The sequence below is a fragment of the Manacus vitellinus genome, unplaced genomic scaffold (assembly GCF_001715985.3).
Source record: "Manacus vitellinus isolate BGI_N305 unplaced genomic scaffold, ASM171598v3 scaffold_0_pilon, whole genome shotgun sequence".
Taxonomy (NCBI): Eukaryota; Metazoa; Chordata; class Aves; order Passeriformes; family Pipridae; genus Manacus; species Manacus vitellinus.
Genome location: NW_021938789.1, coordinates 6,078,655 through 6,097,426, shown reverse-complemented (window position 1 = coordinate 6,097,426; position 18,772 = coordinate 6,078,655). Strand labels below are relative to the sequence as shown.

The following is an 18,772-nucleotide window of genomic DNA, read 5'->3' as shown; positions in this document are numbered from 1 at the left end:
TTTCCATCAATTATAATAGAACAAGGCAATGCTGTAGCCTCCTATATATAATGTGTGACCTTGCCTGAGGTACCATTGGCTGTTCTTCAGAAAAAGCACTTAAAAGTATTACAAGTGGTGGAAGAGAAGATGGGAACTCTGAAGTCTTGGGTTGTTAACGATGTATTTCTGTGCTTGTCATCAAGGGTAATGGTTTCTTACCTTTTTTGTTTTCCAGAAGCTTCAGTTTGTATGGCAGGGTTCTCCTTCCTTATCTGAAAGACAGGAGATCTTCACACATGTTATGGATCAGTACAGCTACTGTACTCCATCGCATTTGCCTTTTTCAAACAGGTCGGAAGATTTCCCAAATAAGCAGAAACGTTCACTTCTGAGAGTTTGTATTGTTGGAGTTTAAGCATTTTCTGTGACTGTTTTCTTTCAACAGCGTTCTATTGCTTTCTTCTGACCTGTGGTAGGTCAAGGAGATGTCTAGACTGTAGATCTGAGTAAGGATTATTAAGCACCTCCAGCTACCCACCATAATAAATGAAGTTTTCTCACTACCTAACAATTAAATTCTAAAAAGTGACACTACTGACAGGTATTAAAGTACTTCAAAATATTGACAGACTTGGAAAATAATGTTTTCTAGCACCAGGAAGCTTGGAACACAGGTATGGCTTTCATACCTGTATATATATATATACACATATAAATATATATGAGTGTGTATATATATAAATATATGTATGTATATATATATGTATAAAATGTCAGTCCTTTTCCATTTACTTTTTGAAGAAATCCAAAAGCTTTTGAAAACTTTATTTTGCTCACTGGATTATCCTGTAAAATACTCTGTAAATTAAGTCTACATGGGGGACCATCCTCTTTGTTACAAAGCTTTCTGGTTTGTCCTATGATTTTTTTGTTCTATGCCAGCAAGCAGCAGGGACTTGAAAAGTTGCACAGTGTTGAAAGAAAACTGGGCAATCTTCCCCCTACCTCCACTCTCAAATAAATACTAAAACCAAAATATTAGCAATGATTAATAAACTGATTTTTTTGCCTCTAATTCCATGTCTGTCTGCATTTTATACCAGCACTGTTTGATGTGTTTTTCCCACTCAAATAAATCCTGTTTATAACCTGCTGCTTTCTGCTTCTACTTAGGTCAGCATTTTATTGGAATGGATTTGCAACTTTCCCAGATCCCCCGAAAGATGGTGTTTATCCAAACATGAGTCTCCCTGTTACAGACACTAACCTCCATCAGTATGCACAAACCATGGTGGCAAACATTAAGGAGAGAGCAGCCTGGTTCCAAACAAGTGATGTGTTGTGGCCCTGGGTAAGTGCCTCATCCAGCATTTGCTTTAGAAGTGGCAAGTACACTGTGGACAGTAGGATAATGTTACTTTGCTGCAGAATGTACTGCAGAAATGCACATACAAACCACATGACATAAAGTGTTTTTTCTAATAAGTGTGGTCCAAATGTCTACTAGTAATGATTTTTAAAACTTCTTGTACAGTCTGCCAGCTGTCTAGCAAGTCTTCCACACTACTTAACATAGAAAGAAATGTGACAAAACTGTAAAGATAATCTCTTGCAAAACTGTGTATTGCAATATTGCTTCCTGTTGTCTCTCTGGTTTGTCTATTTAAATCATGTCTTTATGTAACTGCTTAGCACAACATAACTCTGTGTGAACAAAAATTATAGCTTTACAATAAAACGTATGACACATTAGGTAGACAAGGTCTTTTCTAACAGAAAATATGTAATCATTTTCTTATACCATCCTTGTATTTTAGTTAGAAACATAAGCATATACCAGCTTGGTCATCCAAACACTTTTTTCAGCAGTGTGCTGTGTTAATTGTATCCTACATATACACGTAGCACTGATATGCTCTTGCTGTTTTTAAGTCCTTAGGAAAGAGTAACTTTCCCTAAACTGAATGTACAGTCTGTTTTTTAATTTTGATGGATGCTGCAGGTCTCACAATATTAAAGGATGATGTATCTTCTTAAGGTGGCTATTCTACCACCATATCTCTTGTTGCAAAGAAAACAAATGTTTTCTGACTGATGCAGCTCTGAGTCACTGATTTGTTTTTCTCCTGTGTTTGTGACACTGTTGCTTAAATTGAATTTATTATTTTTTATAGAGAGTAAGAAGATAAGGTAGGATATAGCACTCTGTAGTAGTGCTATAATGAAAGTTATGCTGGAATGGAGAGGAAGTTTTGAATAGTACAAATAAATCCCAAACATCTAGATCCAAACCTGCAGTTTCACAGTAATGTAAGAAAACTTCAGTCTCTGACTTCTATATTTGTGTACTTGTGATAATGAGTTTTAAACAAAGTAATAGAAGTTTGTTGCTCATTTATGGTACTATGTATAGAAGTAGAGAGAAATAGATATACTATGATTTTATACTATTTTTTCAAGATTATAAATACTTTCAAGTATTTGGATTTCTTTTTTTCCTTTCATTAAAAGAATAAGAAATATATACCTTCCCATTTAACCTCAGACCTCACATCTAGACTATTGTAACTTTTGTGATGAGTTACATGGACAAACAAGTGTTCATTCATGATCAGAAACACCTGGTTGTACTATGCTATAGGGCAATGTAAAAGTTCAGACTTGCCTCATTAGAGGCCATAGGAGCAGATGTATTGCCTTCAGGGCTGGTACTGATCCTTGAGGTGTTTTTTGGCCAGTGTGGTTGAACTAATTGTATAGTAATGTACAGTGCTCCTTTTCAAAGTTTTGTTCACCTAGTGAGTGGATGTGGTGGCTAACTAAAGCAGGTTCTCCTGGATATCCTTGTTCTGCAGAGCTACACTGCTCCTCAGCTACTGTGTTCTGTGTCAGTGTGAGTGGTGTCTATCAGCCCAGCACATCCCCTTCTGTAGTGCAAAGTGTCTGCATTTTATGAGGAGGTCTTCTTGAATCATGGGTTGAAAAAAGTGCTGTATAAATGTGAAGTAGTTTTAACTGGTAAACCTATTACTTCCTCACAATTTTAACTGGAGTCAGCAGTAGGAAGTCTGGTTTGCACTGACTGCTGGTCTTTCAATTTTGTGGGGGTTTTTTATATGTCTTAGTAGCTCATTCCATTTTGAAATTGTTTTCCAGTTTGTGCTTTATGCATGCAGAAGATCTTTAGATATCTGTGAAGAACTTTTCTGGTTTGGAAGTAGAATTTCTGCTTTTGTCATCAGTGGCTTAACCTGTTAGGTCTGAAGGACAGGCATGTGCACTAGGATTCATAAGGAATGTGACAGTAACCTTACTTGAAAAATGTAGTAAATGGGGAAGGGTGGGGTTGGCCTTCTCAACAGGGAAGAGAATGGGGAGAGTATTTGCCTCTTAAGTTCAGTTGAGCTCATCGAATTCAACTTGTGCATGAGTTGAATGTGTTCGACTTGTGAGATTAAACCCATGGAGCACAGCAGGTAAAGCATTGGGGTGGAAGATGGGATTGCAAAGAAAATAGAGCCTCCTGGACTATTTCTGCAAAAAAAAATAAGTTTTGAAAGCAAGTTGCTGAAAGCATCTTTATTTTGCAAACGAGATCAGGATTTTATGTGGCTTTCACAGAAACAAAGTGTTGACTTCTTGTGCAGCGTTTTCTATCTCAAGCACAGAGACATAAAGATGAGGCTGCATTAAGCTGCTGTCAGTGTTGGCCTTATATGAAGGAGGTATTGTAGCAAGTTACTGTGCTTCAGGCAAATGTCTGTACTGTAATACTGATAGTTGAAGGATACATGCAGTGCCATGGCTCAGTAACTCTATTTTCCTGTTCAGCTACTGTAGCTGAACAAAGTTGTGCTTAGTTATGCTTTTTTTGAGCGTTTGTACATGCAAGCAGTCTGTGTTGAGACACCTTCAACAGAAGGCAGAAGTTGTGCAAGCGTGCTCAAAAAGAGAGGGGCTTTAATGCACAGTATATCACCTCTCTTAACTGCTTGGATGAGTATCAGAAGTACTGTAGTCTACTCTTGTGAGGGGGGGTCAGCAACACATTGTGTGACATTTATACTGCAGTGATCTCCATCCAGATTGTTTGTTTTCACATCATGTCCTCAGCACTTCCTAAAGCTGTAAGAACTCTTAGCAGAACATAAGAACTTCGTTTTTTTCTGTTGAGTGGGAGAAATACAGTCTGAAAAGAAACAAAGGTCATCTTTCCAGGCATGTGTGTATGCATTTTTCAATTGGTACCATGAAATTTCATGCTTTTGCATAATATGGTGTGTCAACACACTTCTCCCTGTTTGTAATTCTGGTTGGTTATCAGCTGATCTGTGCAAGTAACCCTACCCACTCTTGACAGTTTTGTAAAAAATATCTTGTTTACGGGCAATCAAGAGCAAAGGAAATACCGCTTTAATATAGACTGGTATTAAAAAGGATCCTTCTAAATTATGTGACCCACAGTCATTTGGCTGTTCTGTTTTTGGTATTTCAGGGCTGTGACAAACAGTTCTTTAATGCATCTGTTCAGTACTCTAACATGGACTTGTTGTTGGAGTATATTAACGAGCATTCTGCTGAGTTTGGAGTGACTGTCCAGTATGCCACTGTTGGTGATTACTTCCAAGCGGTTTATAGCAGGAATCTTACGTGGGAAATTCGGAACTCTCAAGACTTTCTCCCATATTCAACAGGTAATGAAGTTCACAGCTGCCTAATGTCTGCCTCGAATGTATATATGTAAAATTTTAAGAAGGAAAAATGAGAAATAGAGAGGAAAAACACATTCTCCTTGTAAGATTTGTTTTCCCTACCAGGTGTCATCAATAGACAGTTTGATCCCAACTTAGTTGTTTAAAAAAGACTGTAGGACCACCGTTGCAATATTTCTTTGGGAGCATTGGAAGCAATGGGTAAAGAAAGAGATAAAGAAAGAATGAGTCTGAAAATAGATTTCTTGTCAAGTTTGCCTAACTTGAGGTTTTTGTTTTGCTGTCTATGAGTAACAACAGAGTGCAAAAGAAAGCTAAGCATAAGGTATCTCCATAAGCATGTGATATCATCCAATATTTTTTTTAGTGTGCTGAAGAAATGCATAAATACTGCACTAATCAGATTCTGTTCCAGTGAAAACAGTGAGGAATGAGCTAAACCTGTAGGCTTAGGCCACCTGGCTTAAATTCAGTAGGGTATTTCAGGTATTTCAGTGGATGGAGGAAGGTAAAAAAGACTGCAAAGTGTGTAACACACTTCAGACTGGTTAGCGGATGGCAATGGTAGCAAAGGTGATTTGCAGAGGTGTATCAGCACAACTAACACAAAAAGTCTCTTGTGATGTTGGAGAGGTCTTGCCTGAACTCCATAAAGCATGGATCCTAGGACCCATTCTCCTTCAAATATAGATTTTGACTATTTGTTTCATGTTTGGGTGTTCAACTTGGAATTCTTTCTTTTTTCTGCTTTCTACACTATAGCATGCACAAATAACCAGTAGCCTCCTAGGCATTCTGCAATATTAGATATGTATCTCTCGTCCTCTTCCCCAAAATTAAGCTATAGTAAGGACACAGTGCTGTAGGATCCAGGGCACTGAAAGGAAACTGATAAACAGAAAGATGCCTAAGAACAAGTGGATGTGTGACCAATTAGAACAATGTCCCACTGGTACTGTTTAAAAGAACTGGATTATGCATAGCTTAAAACAAAGGTGGAAAATGTGACATGAACTGATCTGTGAATGTCTGAAGGAGAAGCGACAGGTAACCAAGGCACCAAGGCAGTCTGCAAGCTCTTAGGGTACTTCTGTGTTAGTACAGTGGAACAGGAGTTGGCAAAGTGAAGCAGTCACTGTTGAGGATTTGATGTCCACACTCTAAGTAATTCCAGGAAAATTGGATATAATCTGGTCATATGGGCTTGAGTGCCTGTTAATGCTTGTTGCATCTCATCAGGAATCTGGTTTGTGAGCTCCATACCCAGTGTTTTATGTAAAGCAAAGCATCCTAGTAAGGATGGCCTGATCGAAACAAAGTACTAATGTAGATGAACCCCTAAAGTTTCCTGTAGGAGAGAGTCTTGTCTTTTTCACTGAAGAAAACAGTCTTAAATTCTGAAGGGGGGCGAGAAAATTCTGTCATAACAGAAGTCTCAAAAAGTAAAAATACCACCAGTATTTTTGAAATTCCATAATGCGATGTGGCACAAATTCATTGCAGCTGCTTGTTGCTTGCTTGCATCTTACACGCTGCATTAACTCAGCTTTTCAAGGAGAGCTGAAAAGTACTAAGAAGATAGGAAAGAAGTCATGCCATACCCACCATCCCTTAAATTCTTTTCCCCAATAAATTTGTCCTTGTAGACCTCATCGAAGTATGCAGAGAGAAGACACAGCTAACTTCTCTGTCTCATTGATTTGTTTCATTACCTGGTTTATTATAAAATGCCATGGATATCAATAGAATACCTATCTGTGTAATTGTAGCTGCTTCATCACATTTTTTGTCACTGTGGATGTATATTTCAGACTGTTCTGTAATGTGTCTGTTAACTTTTCAATGAGTAAAAATAACCATTGCTTCCTGTGAATCATTCCATGCACTGATCCTTGGCTCCCTCACCTCCCTCTAGGGATCATGTCATATCTAACAACTTGCTGATAAATGCATTGCCAGCTCTAACTGCTAATATCCTTTTACAATTGGGTTCTTACTTGTATCTTTTGACATAATATGCCGGCAGGAATCAGTTGCTATTAACTTGCATAATAGCAGCCCCTTCAGTGTTCCAGGGGGGTGCCCACACATGGATTCAGTTTTTTCCCCAAATGGCTTTCTGTGCTTTGCAATTGCAGTATAGATTTGAGTGCACTTTTCTCCCACATACTGTTTTGCTTCTCGATGATTAATCCCCTCTCATTCTTGCTACGCCGTTTTTTCTGTGAGTCACTTGTTGGGCTCAGTGTCACTTCTCTCACATGGAAACTCAAGTTTTAAGTCCCAGGTAAGTATTTCCTTCTGCTCTACATTCACTGTACTGTGCTGCTAGGTATGTGTGACTCTTCTGCCTGTAACCTTGAACACTGAAATGGAGTTCATTCTGTTGAAACTTACAGCCTGTTTAAGACCAAAAAGAATTTGTCCTGGAGTGTTTTGAGCAAAAGATCCTATTTTCTAATTGTTCCCTTTGATCTTGGGCTGGTAGATTACTGTGGTTGCGTATGTGCACTTTAGAAGGCACTTTCTGCAGCTTCTTTCTGGAAAAGCTATTTATCACTGGTGTATTTAAGAAAAAAATCCTCCCAAAACAAGCAGAAAACCCACAGACACTCAGTAGAGATTTGAAGGTTTTAAAAACAAGTATTTGTTTTCCTTGTTCACTCTGTGGGGTTCTGAAACATCAACACATATGGACTATTGAAATACTTTCCAGTGACCACTTGGGGGCATCTTTTGATGTAGTTTGAAGTGCTGGATTAGTTTGGAGTCATCACATCACTACTTCTACTCCATTTTGAGGAAATAAAATTTAAGATAAATCCTTTAAAAGGTTGAAATGTAGTGAGCTCGTATCAAACAGTAACCAAGGATTGTAATCTACTTTATTAACGACTAATAATTATACGTGCTTCAGTGAAACTTTGGAAGTTCTCTTGTGCAGATCCACAAGGAGGAAATTCCTGCAAACACAGGTTACCTTAGTCAATGCTGGCTTTTTATCAGCTTGCACATAACTAGGCCTGTAGGAGAGGTGATAGTTTTCCAAAGAGCATGTTTATGGCTGGGTTTCTTTGTAGGCTTTGTGACTATTCTACTTGATGGCTGATGTGCAACCCCCCAGTAGGATTCATATAAGAAGCTATACAGTAAGAACCTAATAAGTAACAAGTAAATGATAACTGAAGTGGTGTTTTGATATGTATTGGATCTGTTCAACTCTTAACAGAGCCATTTCAAGCATGGACTGGGTTTTATACTTCTCGGAGCACATTAAAAGGAATTGCAAGGAGAGCAAGTTCACTGCTTTATGCTGGAGAGTCCTTTTTCACACAGTACATCCTGAAACACCCAGCAGGTTCTGTTTGCAAATGTAAAGCCTTAAAGCAACTTCAGAGTCTTAGATGGGCAGTGTCAGAGGTAAACATTGATTTATCGTTAAATTCAAATGAAAATGTTTATTGTCCAAACATAAAACTTTGCATAAGCATTTCAACTGTAGTGTCTCAAAGTTGCTTTTGTGTTTTTAGAAATAACTTTCCCCTTTTGCAAGTCAATAGTAAAAATGAAGCAATTTTTCAAAAATCTGTCTTGAAACATGATTTCAACCCTTTGACCATGCATTCAAGACATGGTTACTGGCAAATGTTTTCTTTAACCACGGAAAGAGTATGTGGTTTCAAACTTTGCATGTGAAATTCCTTTTATTAATTTTAGTTTTATTATTTACAAAATTGTTCTTAAAAATAAAAAAACAAACTGGACTAACTGAAAACTACTGATAATCTCTACTTCTGAAAGTTAGAAGAGGAAGGACAGATTTCTTTCTTCAAAGTTCAGCAGCTAGGTGATCAGCCTCATATCACTAACCATTTACAGTCATCACTAACCATTTACAGTGCTTTTCCTGGTAATAATTGTTTTTCCAGCAAAGTTAATGACCAGATCTTAGTAGGAAATTAAAAACCTGTCTTGTTATGATATTTTTGCTGCATTCTTGGTTTTGGTAACTTGTATTTTTTCCCTCTAAGTGTGTAACTTCAGTCATTTCTAAATATTAAAAGAGGAATATGTATGAAGGGAAATCTGCATGCATCTTGTCTTTGACCGTTTCATGCAATATATAGAAATTTGGAGTAGGCAAAATGTGAATCTGTGAATATAGCTGCAGTAGCTTATTAAGTTATGTGTCTGAAGTTCAGTTGGCCATGTTAGTACAAATGCAAACCTGAAGTTGTCTTCTTGTTGCCCCTTTCAAACTATTCTTAAATGTAAGGTCCAGCACCATGATGGCATAACAGGCACAGAATCTCCCAAGGTGAGGGACATGTACATGACTAACCTGATGTATGGAGTGTTCAACGTAAAGAAGCTGATGGCTTCCATAATCTTTGACATGAACAACGCGAAGAAGAACGGAGAGGTCTATTCTTCTGTTTACCCTAAAGACTCAGGAATATCAGGTACTTTTTACACAGCTTTTCCAGTTTTCAAGCTACCTTATGAAAGCTATGATGTTTTCCCCCAAAGCAATCAACATGCTATGTACACCTAAGTTCTGTGAACCAGGGCTAGAAAATCCTGCTAGACCTGAGGCATGCTCAGGTAAACTCATGAGCTCTCAGATCTCAAGCATCTAAAACCAGGACCCCTAGACTGATGTTAGGCAGAATGAACCACTACATACCCCAGTGCATATATTCTGTCTGGCTCCCAGATTCAGACCTCAGCTCTAAAACAGAGGGGAGGATGAGGTGCTGATCGGGGTGATTACTAAACTAACCTTACCCTGCAACATAACATTACATGATAAGAAGCACAGTCAGAGTTAAGAAGTGTTCTTGCTATAATGTACTGCCAGCTTGTGTAAAAAATGTAGAAGGATTTTCAAGGAGTCTGTTCTAAAGACTGTACATTCCCTTTTATCTTTACTTTGGAAACTTTTTAAACTGTCAAATGTAAGCAGTGCCGTGGGCTGCGCAACAGCCCGATTTGGATTTTTACGGGGCTGTTTTTAGATTAGGCTTCTCATTTAATCTTCTGTATAACTGTGATAAAGTTAATACCGCATGACAATGAGTTGTGGTAAGCAGCTTATTTTCACTAAATGCATTTACATTCAACTCAGGTGTCATTTTCTGAATACATAGTCTCTTATGATTGGGTAAAGAATAGAAGAATAAAGCAGAAGAGGTTTTCCCCAAGTTCTAGAAAATATTTTCCTTTTTTCAATCATGAAGTCTTACTGCAGGCTTTTACATTAAAATTTTGTAAGATGGTTTTACCTAGACGTATTTCTCAAATGCTTATTAATAGCACATTTTTAAAATATGTAATATTAGTGACTGATAGTTCTGTTTGTTTGCATGGACAAAGGGGCTGCAGACCTTGACCAATATGTTGTTGTTTACAATCCACTGGCATGGAACATCACTACCTTTGTCACAGTTTCTGTGGGCAACTTGGCAATGAATGTATATGATGAGCTGGGGCGTCCTGTACCTGCACAGGTACTTTAACTTTGTTTCTTTATGTTACTTTTCTCTCACTTGTCAGTTTTCATTGACCTGATCCTACCTCCTGTCGAAGTGGGATTTTCCTAGTCATTCTTCAAGGGTTTTTTTGTTTGCTTGTTTGGGTTTTTTGTTTGTTTTTTACTTGTCTGTTCTCTCAGCAGAGAGACTCTTTTTACTACACAAAAAAAACTTGCTGCTCTTGTAGTGTGTTTGGTTTGTCCTTTGCATGCCTGCTGTGTGGGACATGGCACTTCTTATCTTGTCTTTCTTTCTATAACAAACACTGTTTCCAATAAAACCATTTTCATTGAAGCCCTGACTTACAATTGACAGCTCTGTTTGTGCAATGGACAGATTGCCTTGGGGAGGGAGAAGAAGAGATTTAAGAAATGTAGGTCTTAGTTACAAGCCCAAAAGACACTGGTGTCAGTCAACTGCCATTTGACAGCTCGTTCTGTCGTAGCCAAACTCCAAGACACATCCAGCTGTTCCCTGGGTAGGAAGAAAGTGGCTTCAAGTGAAAGCTAGCACTGGCTTTTCTCAGGAGCATCTGCTGCAGAGAGTGCATTGTCATCAATGGCTTGATAAACCTCTAGGAATGCTTCCTGCATATAAGGCCTGAAGAAGCCTGATGCAATTCCAGATGCTCCCCTCTGTCCCTGAGATGTGATAGCTCAGCAAGTTGTGCCGGGGGACAGAGTTTCTATTGCCTGTGGCTTATGACTGTCACCGTGCATGAAGGCACATTGTGGTCAGGTAGTGATAACAACAGCTATCTCCTGTTCCTCTCTATGTGACGATGGCGTAAGACCATGCTGCCTTTTCCTGGAAACAATCCGTCTCTTGGGTTAGCACATGGTCATGCTTATCTGTCAGTCACCTCCCAGAAGTCCTTGTGTCTGTTACTTCAGGCTTGTAAGATACAAGGAAGAGATTGACATGTGTTTAAAGCATTTGTTCAGGATTTAGGATGCCCTTAAGTAAAGCTGTCATTCTTGATTTGAGAAAGATGAAGTTCTGTGTTCTGGAGTTGCTTTGTACTCTTTTGCTAGAAGTTACTCATATATGATTGTGGATAGTCACTTGAGGCTAAATGAAATCTCTCTAGCAGTAATGACAAGGTGGTTTGGGGTCTTTTTTTGTTTGCGATATGTGCTGTTCAAAAGTGCATTCATATCACACACTCCTTCCTTTTGAGAGAAAGAAAGCTTTAGCTCAGAACACTGATGTGAGTATGTGGCTTAGAGGAACTAAAGCTTGGCAAGTGCTCTGTTGCCTTCTGCACCAGATGCATGAGTTGTATTATGTATGGAGGGATTGGGAGTAGACCCCATTGATGCCACTGCAGTAGGTTTTCTGTGCTGTGAGTAACTGGACATATGCCAGTCCACAGTGTGAAGTACAGACAACTTGCTTTAATTTCTCATTAGTCATAACTAACCTTTTTGTCCCTATAATCTGCTCAGTATTTATCTAGTCCTGTTTTCTTGCCTCAAACCAGAAGTAGTACTAAATTATATAACTATACCAGGCAGGATACATGTCATGGAAAGATGATTAAAAACTGTTGCTTAAGGTATTTTAGTATTAAGTAAAACTGGTGTTCTGTTTACTGTTCAAAAGTCTGTTACATGCTTCTACTTCATTTCCATGTGCCTTCCTTAAAGGTGGGGGTGCATCTAGGTGCTTCCTCCTCTTTCCGTGAGTTTTCTCTTTCTTGCACTAGTCATGTCCCTTATGTGTCATCTCTTTTTTGTCATTTGACTGATTACTTTAATTTGTGATTGTTTCTGCTCATAAAGACATTTTGCAATACAGTCTTAAATCAGGATCTACAATTCCATATTCACATTAAAATAAGCTCAAACCTTTTAATTTGCTTAGTGACCTTCTTTCTTTCACTAGAAAGGCTCAGCTTAATCCAAGTTCAACATATTCCCAATTAAAAAGCAGCATGAATTTATAATTTAGAATTATAGGAATGGCAGGTTTAGAGACTTATTATTAAAGTAGTAGCTATGTTTTGTAATTTAGGGCTTATGGCACATGAAGGTAGTTGCCTTGTTAATTGATTTTCTGTAATGAAGCATTGTTGTGTATGTTAATGTACAGGTTCAGACCTCAGTGGAGTCCCCATCTACCTATGATCTGTATATCCTAGTTGCAATAAGTGGTCTGAGCTACAGAAAATACAGTGTTAAACCCTTGGATGGTAAGCAGTCTGCATTTATTGGGAGATCAACCAAGTACAAACGAAGAGACATAGCTCGTGCAGGTCAACAAAGTCGACAGTTGTTTCCTGTGGTTAACAGCTGCTACCAGGTGCTGTTTGACCAAAGCACAAATCTAATGCACAGCATTACAGAGAGGTGAGATTGCCTGCTTGGTTGGAGTAATGTTTCAAATTCTGTAAAACACTTGGTAAAAATAAGTCCAAGTACTGTATTACGTGTCCTAATTCTGAGACTCAACTAACAGAGTGTCCTTTACAGTCTTTATGATTCTTTTTTATCTCCAGTTCACATGTCCTTCTTTTTACAGGAAACTGCAGCACTGGTATAGATCTGATTCCATACCATTTCTGTGATGATGCCCTGTTTAACTATGTAATTGGTCTAAGATGACATACCACAGTAGTAACTAGTAGATCAACAGAATCTTAGTGTACTTTAGAATGAAAGAGAGTTACGAATTTGGGTTTGTATTAAAAATCAGTAAGTAAGCACATACGCTATGGCTTCACAATGAGCCGTAAGTGATAAAGCAAGAGCTTGCTTATACTAATGAGTAGTGTTTTGCAAGTCCCATATCACTCTTTCTGTGGTAGAAAGCTACAAAACTGTTTGAAAGGAAACAATTAACTCTAGAATTTCCATTTAATCAGGCAGATAAAGTGGCAGAATAATCAAGATTTAGGTGAGATTTGAAATTTGCAGGTGGTCTTTCTCAGCTGATGCAAACTGGCCTAATTTCTTCAGCTTCAGTGGAGTGCTATTCTTTTTGCCTGTTCAGGCTTCAGATTGTCAACTATTATATACTGATGGAAGATTTGACCCCTTTGACATTGCCTGGTGACAACTAAACCTCTCTCACCTTTGTGGTTTTGTTCATAATTCTGCCTCCTAGAACAAGAACTCGTTGTCCAGTATAGTTAAAATCAGCTTTAAAAGTATAGATGGGTCTTAACTAAGAGCCCTGGAGTAAGAATTTCCTCAAAGTGCCTCCAGATCATAACTGTCTCCAGATTCTATGAGAAATATACTGAGGAAGAGCAAAAATCTAGATTCAGATTCCACTTTTCTCCATCCTGTTCTGGTAGGCAGCAAGAGCTGAAATTCAGCACATAGGAGAAATGAGATGTTCACTTTTCTTCACAAGCCTTCAGGCAAGCTCAAAATGTTTGAGTTTCAGCAAGTTTGCTGTGGGGTAATTGGAAAGAGTGAGGTGTCAGGTCACAGTGGGAGGCAAGGTTAAAAAAAAATTGGGATCTTAAACTATGAAGCCTTTTAACTTCAGCCATGACAGTTAGAACCTCTAGATCTTGCCCCTGCACTGGAAGTGCCTCATAACATGAATAGTAGAAAACACTTGGATATGTTTTCTCCTCAGTCATTACAAATTGTGAGTAGCTGTATTAGCATGAGTTAAAATGTTTGAGAGCTTATATGCCAGATGAAGTGATTTTCCCTGTTTTCACAGCAAGATGCCAAAGGCAGAGCAGGTAGCTGAGGGCAGAATCCTAATTTGCCTTCATATGACTTTCCAGAAGTTGTGATAAGTCATGAATAGCTAAACTGTAAGCTTCAGGGGAGAGAGGAGAAGGCAAAGTAGGTAGTGAATGAGCATGAATGTCATTACCAGTGTTAAACATGGGAACCTGCATCATGCTGATTTACCTAGCTACAAAGTTAAATGAACCTGATTGTTTATTAATATAGTGCAATGTACCTAATTTTTGTGAGACGGGTAGTTTTGATCCTGTAGCAACTCTCACGTCAAAACAATGAGCTTATGTAGATGATGGTTGGTCTTAAGATGTTTCTTTCTCATGAAAGCATAAAAGGACATAGAAACTCCATTTATTTACACACCAACATATCTTAATTGGAAGCACTTTAATTCCCAGCTGTCCTCATTTCCTTGATACAAAATAAATTATCCACTGTGAGGAAACAGATTTATTTTTTTTCCTTACATTTCCAGCCTCATTCCTGTTGCAGTTCAAGTTTGCATCTATTATGTACAAAATGTGTTTGCCAGTAATATAATTTTTCCTCTTCTGTGGATTCAAAGGGAAACTAACCAGACTGTCCAGTTGACCCAGGAGTTCCTTGAGTACCATGTGAATGGAGACACGACAAAAGGGCCAATTTCAGATAACTACTTATTTGGGCCAAATGCTTCAGCTGTTCCGGTATCCAAAGCAGTGGGGTTGGAAGTGGTTTCTGGAGCCCTGATGACAGAGATACGGCAGTTTTTCTACAGGTACGATACCATTACAACTTCACTTCATTGAATGTTTAATTTTCTAGATATGTATATGGTTAGTTCTGTATAGTTACTCCTAAACAGTGAGCTCTCTGTACTATTTAGGATTTAGACAAAAGAACTAGCATGCACCTGCTAAATGTAGTGCTAAGAAAGCACCTTATTTAAATCATAGAACCATAGATTTGTTTGGGTTAAAAGGGACCATAAAGATCATCTAATGCTCCACTTTATGAACTCTTCATCTTTTCTCTCATTTTTATAGTAATGTTACTTCTCAGGATTACCTATATGCAGTGTACACCAGGATTTATACAGTACCAGAAGGCTATGATGGGAAGCTGCTTTGCCATAGGATAGAGCAAGAATACAGTGTTGGGCCTTTGGAATTAAATCGTGAAGCAGTTCTGAGAACAAGCACAAATTTGAACACTAAGCAGCTTCTCTACACTGACAACAATGGATATCAGATGCAGAAAAGACCGTTCAAGGCGTACGTGAATAACACAGTGGCTCGGGTAGGCACAAAGGTGTCATCCAAAGTCAGTTGTGTCTTGTCTTTGTTCTCCATCACTGATGTGTGGGTTAATTTTATCTCTGCATGATTTGCTGTGTGTTTACAGAACTATTATCCTATGGTCCAAACCGCCTACATTGAAGATGATACCACAAGGCTGATGCTGCTTGCAGAAAGAGCTCATGGTGTATCAAGTCAAGGGAATGGACAAGTGGAGGTAACATATAAATTATTTTTTTTTCTAGGAGAGCATAATTTCATGGCTGCTGATAATATAAGTAAAGCCTTTGCTTATAGGCTGATTACTGTTGTGACATTTACCTTCCCAATACAGGTGATGCTACACAGGAGACTATGGAACAACCTTGAGTGGAACGTGAATAACAATCTCACTCTAAATGACTCTTCAGTGGTTCGCCCTGTAATTTGGCTTATTTTAGGAACCAAGGCTGTCACCAATGTTTTGTATCAGACAAGTGCACTGGCATTAGAACATAGGCCAGTAGTAATATTTGGAGCATTATCAGGTAACTCATTCCATTTCCTGTGCTGTCTTTAGCATCTGAATGGCTTATTTATGTTGCTTTGATTTATGCTGTTGAGTTTGTAAATGCAGACTTGAAGCCTCCTGTGTGGCAAAGTTAGTGTACAGTGAGTTAGGAGGCAGATTTAGAGCCTGCTAATGACTTTGCATTAATTTCAAACATGGTTGTTGTCCAAGTGTATGAAATGTTTCTCTTGTTATGTAATTATCTCTATTTTCAGAGGAGAATAAATTTCAAAGGATCTAATGAGAACAAAATGTTCACACAGGGAATTAGTGGAAAGTAGCTAGTGCACCATATATCAGCTTCCTGGATGCTGAGTCCTTAATGACCATTTTTGAGTCATTCTTTTAAAAATATTTGTTTGGCTTATTAGCTAAAACTGAAGCCTGGTAGTGAAATAGCAATTTCAAACTGCATTAAATTTGTTTTATGGAAAGCTCTGATACACTTTTCCAGCAGTTAAAATCATGCTGCCCTCTGTTTTGTATCTTGGAAGGCCTTGGAGGGGAAAGCATAACATCTGTCTTTCCTCTGCCTTGGCAGTATAAGCAAAAATCCCTTGACCCTTCCACAGTACCCTAGCCAGGCTTGTGTGTGTGATGGATGTTTAGTGTTTGCTTTGTTTCACTTTGCATGGAGGAGATAAACCAAAGCTACCTGGACAACTTCAGCAGAATTCAGTCCATGGATCACCTGTAACTGTGCCACCTAATCTTCATCTCCAGACCCTGAGCATTCCAGGGTGGAGATACAGCTCTAATCATGCAGAGCAGATCCGCAGCATCCGCATGGGTAAGTGCCTTCAAAAGGGGTTGCTGGATGTTACACTTAAATAAGCTGGGTTTTTTCTATCTTTTGTGGCTAGTACTTTTATTTATTGAAACTGTTAAATTCCTCAGTCTTGAAAGTTAATTCTGATATACGATTTCTCTACTCAAATAGTAAAATATTTCTCCTGCATGAGTTCTTCATGCCTGTTAGTGACATTCCTGTCGACAGTGGGAGCTTGGTATTTCTTGATGTTAGTCCTCTTGCTAACTTTAAAAAATGGGAATTAAGTTCAAATGATGAGAGTGTAAAGTTAAAAAAAAAAAGTTTAAAAGTTGGGTTTATTTTTAAAGCAAGAAAATATTTGTATTTTGATTTCTCTTGAAGGTAAACAGAAGGAAGGTGATCCAGATTTCAGTCGTGTCCTCCTAAGACTTAGACACTTGTATGAAGTTGGAGAGGATCCTGTGCTGTCTCAACCTGTGATAGTAGATCTGAAGGTAAATCTAACACTTCAAGACAGAACACCAATTGAGGTGTTTTTATTCCAGAGAGAACTGTTTCTGGAATGACAAATCCTGTGTGCTAGAAACTCCACAAAAGACAGATACAAAAATATTAGTATAACTTTAACCTCAGAGGGAAGTGGGCCTTTTTTACTTTACTCAGCTTTGCAGCACTGAAGCCATTACTTCAGATGAGGTTGCCATAGGCACAGCATGAAGATCTGCTTAAATATGGGTAGGACTGGTTCTGCTGAGCTCTTGGTTGTGGAACACTTCCTGCCATACCTTAACCAGTGTAGAGAGTAGGATTCTGTTTTGTTGTTTCTTTGGCTATTGCAAGTTTTACTTATAATTAATGAAACGTGGACATGATTAAAGGAAACAAACATTTTTTTCTCTAGTTTATTTCTGCAAGTTGTTGAAACTTTGGTCACTTCCATTGTGTACTTGCATTTTCAGTTTCTTGTTTATTTGATCTTCCATGTGGAATTATTTTATAATCCATGGAAGGCGGTTATTATTTTAAAATACGAAATTTTAAATGCCATGACAGAAAGAAGGGGAGCAAGGTGTAGGATTTTCTGTTTTGTTTAAAAAAGTGCAGTGTGAGTTTTAGCCCTTTAATGGAGAGATTGATAGGCTCTTTGTCACAACACAGAGGAAGCTTTCAGCACCTCAGCTTCTTAGTTTGAAGCCTGGTGAATCTCTGTTTGCCCTTGTGCTGCATAACCTTGCAGATTTTTGGAGTTTCTCTGCTCTGCTTAACAGGGCAACGCTAGAGTTGAAAATTCCACTGTGGTCTAACTGTGTACTAGACTGGTGAGTGTGATACTATTCTCAATAAACTCTGGTTTGATTCCTGGTGTTTTCTTTACTCAGTCTTTGCTTAGGGGATTAGGATCAGTGACAGCAGTGGAAGAGCGATCACTCACAGGCACCTGGGATGTGAACACTTTGAAGCGGTGGAAATGGAAGACGGCACAATATCCAGGCAAAGGTAGGTGGAATAAGATGGTTGGTGCCCATATTGTTGTTGACTGTTGAAGCTTGATGAATAGTCTAATTAAAAATATCAAAAAATTTGCAAGATTAGAAATGTATTATTGTTTTGTATGACAGATCTGGTACCTGTCACAACCTGCAGGTAGTGAAATTTAGCTAAGATTCTCTGCAAGTACCAGACTGTTGTATTTCTCTGATGGCTTGTTTTGCTTACAAGTGTTAAAAATCATTAAACCTTCCTGGAGTGGTCTTTGTCCAGATAGAAGTGGCTACTTTATGAATTCACACTTTTGGCACAGATTGATTTTTTTAGATACTGATGAGTGTTTGTCTAAGCTTAAGCCTGTGCTGCAGAAAAACAGACAGCTGCAGTTAAAAATCTCCATTGTAATCAGCTTAAAGGACTCTGTGGATATGATTCAAGTTAGGGCTGACACTCAAGTCAAATGCTGTGGGTGACCTCATTTCATTTCTCATTCCAGTTAGTTGCTTGGACATTGTCCTTACTGTCACTTACATCCATATATGTGCCTTGTAAAAAGCTTGCAGAGCTTTTGGGACAGTCTGGGTGAGAGTTTAGAGCTCTACTTGACTTGCAGCTAGGAACTTCCTTGTTTATTCATGATGAAGAAAAGGTGCATGACTTTTCACATTTTCTGTGTAAGTCAACATGTGAAAGGAAGATAAATTTTTATATGTTTGAATATTATGAATGGGTGCATCTTAGGCTCCA

General features: G+C 38.4%; 1 protein-coding gene across 2 annotated transcripts in view; it reads left to right on the top strand.

Moving 5' to 3' along the window:
- The window catches only part of MAN2B2 (mannosidase alpha class 2B member 2), a 30,243-nt gene that overhangs the window by 11,085 nt on the left and 386 nt on the right, over nucleotides 1–18,772 (top strand). Inside the window, exons 5-18 of one of the 2 annotated variants that reach the window (XM_018089099.2) lie at nucleotides 218–333; nucleotides 1,156–1,333; nucleotides 4,478–4,676; nucleotides 7,924–8,114; nucleotides 8,971–9,157; nucleotides 10,071–10,204; nucleotides 12,323–12,579; nucleotides 14,504–14,695; nucleotides 14,964–15,216; nucleotides 15,322–15,432; nucleotides 15,550–15,742; nucleotides 16,406–16,555; nucleotides 16,919–17,031; nucleotides 17,917–18,034. In XM_018089099.2, the coding sequence (XP_017944588.1) occupies nucleotides 218–333; nucleotides 1,156–1,333; nucleotides 4,478–4,676; nucleotides 7,924–8,114; nucleotides 8,971–9,157; nucleotides 10,071–10,204; nucleotides 12,323–12,579; nucleotides 14,504–14,695; nucleotides 14,964–15,216; nucleotides 15,322–15,432; nucleotides 15,550–15,742; nucleotides 16,406–16,555; nucleotides 16,919–17,031; nucleotides 17,917–18,034 (2,392 nt within the window). Of the gene's footprint in view, nucleotides 1–217; nucleotides 334–1,155; nucleotides 1,334–4,477; nucleotides 4,677–7,923; nucleotides 8,115–8,970; nucleotides 9,158–10,070; nucleotides 10,205–12,322; nucleotides 12,580–14,503; nucleotides 14,696–14,963; nucleotides 15,217–15,321; nucleotides 15,433–15,549; nucleotides 15,743–16,402; nucleotides 16,556–16,918; nucleotides 17,032–17,916; nucleotides 18,035–18,772 lie in introns of both variants that reach the window. The other variant, XM_018089093.2, reaches the window with a different exon arrangement.